This window comes from Centroberyx affinis, unplaced genomic scaffold (genome assembly GCF_046629955.1).
Source record: "Centroberyx affinis isolate AG114_WGS23_722 - 3 ecotype Tasmania unplaced genomic scaffold, CSIRO-AGI_Caff_v1 ptg006283l_1, whole genome shotgun sequence".
Classification (NCBI taxonomy): Eukaryota; Metazoa; Chordata; class Actinopteri; order Beryciformes; family Berycidae; genus Centroberyx; species Centroberyx affinis.
The window spans coordinates 80,470-86,004 of NW_027283194.1; the positions used below are offsets into that span (position 1 = coordinate 80,470).

Below are 5,535 nucleotides of genomic sequence, written 5' to 3' on the forward strand. Positions count from 1 at the left end.
ATGTCGCAGTACTCAGGAAAGGTGAGTACCACAACAAGGAGTGCAATGCAGCCATATACAGTACAGCCTTCCCAAACTGACGCAGGTGTACCTCAAACAAAAGACCTCATACAATGACAATGCTGTAGCTGACAGGTCCGACCTCAGTGTAGGTTTACAGCTACTATTCATAGTATAGTACTTCATTGCACTATTGTGAAACATGTGATACACTGTAAACATGTAATAACTCTCATTTATAATGCTGTCTGGCTATCTGCAGCCTTCTGTCAGTCAGAAATATTTGTGTCACACTTTCCTTAAAGGTACAAAGTAGTGTCAAATAAAAATCAAATGACAAAGGCGTGTTAGAAGAGAAAAAAATGGGAAGCCAATGCGATCTTCATTGTTGTGGCAAAAACAGATCGTGTTCTACGAGGGAAAATGTTTCACGGGGAGGAAACTGGAGATTTGCGGTGACTGCGACAACTTCCAGGACCGCAGCTTCATGAACAGGGTGAACTCCATCCGGGTGGAGAGCGGCGCCTTCATCTGCTTCGACCACCCGGACTTCAAGGGCCAGCAGTACATCCTGGAGCACGGAGAGTACCCCGAGTACCAGCGCTGGAACGCCCATAATGATCACATGGGCTCCTGCAGGCCCATCAGGATGGTAAGGGTGTGTGTGTGTGTGTGTGTGTGTGTGTGTGTGTGTGACCCCTGGGACTGACGGTAGGCAAACTAACTCCATTTGGTTGGCAAATAAGGGATTGTGTGTGTGTCTGTATGTATGTGTGTGTGTGTGTGAGTGTGTAAGTGTCCCCATTTGCACATATCTGTTTTCAGTCAGAATCAGAATCAACTTAATTGCCAAGTATCTGATTTTTCCTTGAAGTGCAGAGACATATTAGCAGTTTCCTGGATTTCACATTATATCTTGACACAGACGGTACAAAGGCAACAGGACCACACCTCTAGTGTAAAAGGACAGTGCAAGACATAGTATGGACATGGACTCTGGCCTATATGTATCCCTCTACACACATATATTCAGCCTTCAGTATTCTATAGGTATGTGTGCTTGAGCAGCGTGCCATACAATATGAATCCTGTCACTCAAGGTAAAAAGGCCTTGGTTCTTCCCAGTGAGACTGAAGGTGATCGCTGTTGCTATGACTCAGCGCGTGTGCGTGTCGTTCTCCTCCCCAGCACGGAGAACACTACAGGATGGAGCTGTTCGAGGAGCCGAACTTCAGCGGCCAGTGCGTGGAGCTGTGTGACGACTGCCCGTTCCTGCAGGGACGCGGCCTGACCAAGAACTGCATCAACTCCATCAGAGTCTATGGAGACGGAGCGTACGTATCTGGGCAGCGAGCTGGTTGACAGGTCCCACTGGCTTCCTAGTGTTTGTTTTAAGCAGCATGAAGCACATAAGGGACAGAAAGTTTAGACTGTTTTAACTTATTGTACTTCATCAATGTATTGCACTTTTCTGACCCCATCTGACCTGCCCCAATGTGGCAAACCCCACCCACTTGGTGTTTCAAGTTGGTCAAAACAAACACTAAGAATTATTTTTAAATACAATAAGAGCCCAGTCAGATCTGGAGTTCAGTGTACTGTTAATACAATGTAGGTCATATTGTTATAAAGCACAAATTCTTTCTTCTAACCCCCAACCTACAGTAGATATTGCACAGTCTTGCATATTCATAAATGCATTTTTTTCCGCCTCCTGCCGTGTCTCTGCCAAACAGCTGGGCGATGTATGAGGAGCCCAACTTCCGTGGGCGCATGTACATCGTGGAGAGAGGAAACTACTGCTCCCACATGGAGTGGCAGGCCGAGAACCCCAACATCCAGTCCATCCGCAGGGTGGCCAACTACTTTTAAACCATGTTGAACAGGATCAGATCATTCACAGAGGAAACGCACCACACTGCCAAGTACATTTACACACTACTGTAGGCATGGAACCTCACACTGACTCCGTGGAACTGTAAAATAATAAAAAATGAAGAAAATATTTTACAAAGCTTGTTGTTTTATTTTTGTACTGAATAATTTTAAGGCTGAAATAAAGTAGTGATATTACACTATTTTCAATCTAATTTCAATTTTTTTTTTTTCATTTATACTCACTGAGTGTAAAATTCTTAACTTGCTCTACTACCATGTCCATTGTAGAAATGGCTAAAGGCTATGATTCAGGCCATTGCTTTCTATTGAATGCAATAACTACAGAACCTTTAAAGGTGTCATGCTTTTCCTCATACTAATGGATCCATTATCAAGGTACAAGAGATATTCTAGATTCTGGATACAACTGAACACAGCCAGATAAATAGATGAGTATATTATTTGTCCAGGAGGGAAATTAAATTGTCACAGCAGCAGGAACAGCAGCAACAGGGGACACGATAATCAACATGACAAAATGCTATAATAAAAGCTAACAATGACATAAACATGCTGTACAATCACCCAACCTATTGACATATCAGCATATGACACAGTAATCACAATGAACGCTGTGCCCCTCCCCCACCCCCAAATCACCCTCCCCGCGTGCAAGTGAACATTTGCCACAGTCAGCAATAAACAATGGAAATTGTACGTCCTCTCCACATGTACAGTACATAAATCAAGACAGAAAGAAAGATATTGCACAGGTAGATATGTGCACATGCCCCAGGGAGCGTTGCTACCACCTAGTGTCATTTATCTATTTTACTCTGAAGTCCAGATCATGATGTTCACCTCAGCATGATCCCGATGGGGAATTTCAACGGCTATAGCACACACACACACACACACACACACATACATAAATAAAGAATATCTTAACAGGATGCTTTAGATACTACTGTACATGAAAAGAAAACAGAGCAGAGATAATATTTTTGAATCAACTACTGTATCTCCATCTATGAGGCATTAGGTTTCTCCTATGCAGAGATGTACAGTAGTGGAGGGTTAAAGCACCTAAATTCAGTTTGCCCACCTTTCTATTTGTGAAATAAATGCTCACCGTTTCGAGCTAATATACATTTTTTAAATATAAATTCATTGCATTATGCATGCCATATGTATGTATTATGTATATGTATGTAATATGTATTATGTATGCTATATGTATGCATTATAGAAAGTGATGTCAGATTGGTGTACATTTCAGTAAATAGGGCTTTAAAAACAGATTATAAGATCATAGTTTACCCACTTTTTTATTTGCCACTAAATTACTTGCCCTGTGCTTTTTGTTGTTTCATGTTTTCTGGGGATGTCACATCGTGGTTGTGACTGTCGAACCTTTAACGAGCGCTCATGTGCTTTCTCTTCCAACTGTCATGACAACAGCACATCTATCTTTACACGGTTTCCCTCACAGCCTCTATTGAATTACAGGGTCAATATAGGATAGCTTAATGAGGAAATACTTTGTCTTGAGTTACGCTCTACAGCACTAGTTTAAGAGCGATTACCTATACCTAACCTTATTCCTGGGCCATTTGCTGTATGGATTGGCTTGGTGTCACCAACTTGCCATTAGTCTAAATGTCAAAGCCATGAAGGAGAGAGGGACCTGGGATTAAGGCTTAATGGCATTTTAACATTGCCATGCCACTGTTGATTTTCTGTGATGACAGGAGTTATGGTGCATATTGAAGGACTTCATGTGTGAAACTCTTTTTCTGCATTGCTATGAAGCAAACTATGTGCAATGAGACAAATGAATTACACTAAAACATGTCAATTATTTTAGGGAACAATTCTATTTAATAAATGGGCCCATAGGTTATTGTGTCATGATTTGCAATAACATGCTGTAAATTATGTCTTTTTAACTGACTAAGGAGATTGCAAAAGAGATTATAACTACCCAATTTGTCAGAAAAAAAGCAAGCTTGTATAAATTTATGAAAATAGTCCTCAAAGGAATTGTCTGTGGTTTGGGGGTTTGGGAGGAGTGGGTACGCTGAGCCTGTGGGTAAATTGGACTAGTCCTTATATTTTGGATACAAAACAGAGAATTATTAATGCAACACTAAATATAGTTGTAGATCAAATTAGTGAGGCAGTGTTCAACAAAAAGGCTACATTAAAGGAATCTTGTGTTGGCACATTTTTAAAGTGGAGATAATTTTCCACAGGCATAATGTTCCTGTTTTGCAACAGGAATAAAAATGCTTAAAATGTTGCATTTTGCACCATCAGAGTTTGGTTCTATTTTGGTTTTGCTATGTGAGATTTATTGTGTTTTTACTGTTGTCTGGGGGTGAGGTGAATCATTACATCCAATACATTTTAAATTATTTTTTTACTGTATCCTATAACGTCAAATTGGGTCAGCTATTTTTAGCTCTGCCACTGCATAAAAGATTATTTCCATGAAAAAACTCTAAATTTATCATGCTATTTGTGGGGCCATAAGAGATGTCTAACATACCGTCATCTAGCCTACTGCAACTTACACATATAGCAAAACAATTTGCATCCACTCTTTGCAATTATTTGTTCAAGTAATGTCCAATTATTCATCTAACTAAAAGGAATATATTGGGGGTTTTTTCCAATGTGACATCACACTCGTTAGCCTACCTCAACCTATAGTTTATTATAGATTTCATTAATATTGGTTGATATTCTATAAACCAAAATACCAACCTCTGCCTGCTCTTTATTTAACAGCATCCGCGGGAAAAGTAGTGCTTTCACAGTATCCTAACCTACAGGAACACATTATTTCACAAACACACCATGTTAAAAGTGGCTAAACACACCGCACTCACATCACACGTGAATAAACACAGTGGGGAAACTGCAAGTAGCATTTAAAGACTGGGACAAATTATACGAACCGAAAGGTAGACTATAATACCAACTCTGACCACAGAAAGTGCAAGTGTTATATCAGCTGGAACTGGAACAATAATAAACGTGCAAACACACATCTTACTCTAAACACCACCTATGTCGTCTAGTAAGAACATTTATATTATCATCGTGTATGATTACAATCAATTCGGGGCTGAAATAAAGGCATTTCATAGCTGTATCCCCAGTGTCGTGTTAAGGTCACTCGCTGGCTGCCTGAATTCCCCTCTTTGTGTTTACACATCCGGGTTTCCCTGTTTGCAGCCCATTCCCCATTTAGAAGCCATTTTGGACACAGATCAGTAACATGCATGTAAACCCCGACCGACCTCCCGACGCAGCGGTGCTACTATTCAAGTGAATAACCTTAAAAAAGAGACCTAAGCTTTCGTCTCGGATGGTGGAATAGACTCCCATTCGGCTTTTGGATTCAGTTCCGATGCGAAATGCTGCACCTATTAACGGACTAACAGCCTCGTAGCCAATTAATCGCTCCTATCTTTTCTTGCAACATTGTTGCAGCGTCGCGGCTATTGACACGCGTTGTGGTGGTGAGGCTGCTGGAGGGACCGGAGGCCTGTGGTCGTTTTGATCCTGGACTGATGTTTTGGACAACCTGAGTTTTAATGTTCGCGACGGAAAGAGGAGGAAATCTCTGTCTTGTATTTAAAACGGAAC

The 5,535-nt window shown here is 40.9% G+C and overlaps 1 protein-coding gene across 1 annotated transcript; it reads left to right on the forward strand.

Moving 5' to 3' along the window:
* On the forward strand, positions 1–1,872 carry LOC139638331 (gamma-crystallin N-A-like). Its single transcript, XM_071512443.1, has 4 exons — positions 1–21; positions 404–652; positions 1,189–1,334; positions 1,737–1,872. The coding sequence occupies exons 1-4, from the start codon at positions 1–3 to the stop codon at positions 1,870–1,872; spliced, it is 552 nt and encodes a 183-aa protein (XP_071368544.1).
* Positions 1,873–5,535: the final 3,663 nt, after the last annotated feature.

Bases quoted from the DNA above. Each gene is read 5' to 3' on its own strand.
- LOC139638331 (XM_071512443.1), top strand. From the start codon at position 1: ATGTCGCAGTACTCAGGAAAG. The intron at 22-403 runs GTGAGTACCACA...TGGCAAAAACAG, and splicing joins TGTCGCAGTACTCAGGAAAG to ATCGTGTTCTACGAGGGAAA. The intron at 653-1,188 runs GTAAGGGTGTGT...TCTCCTCCCCAG, and splicing joins CCTGCAGGCCCATCAGGATG to CACGGAGAACACTACAGGAT.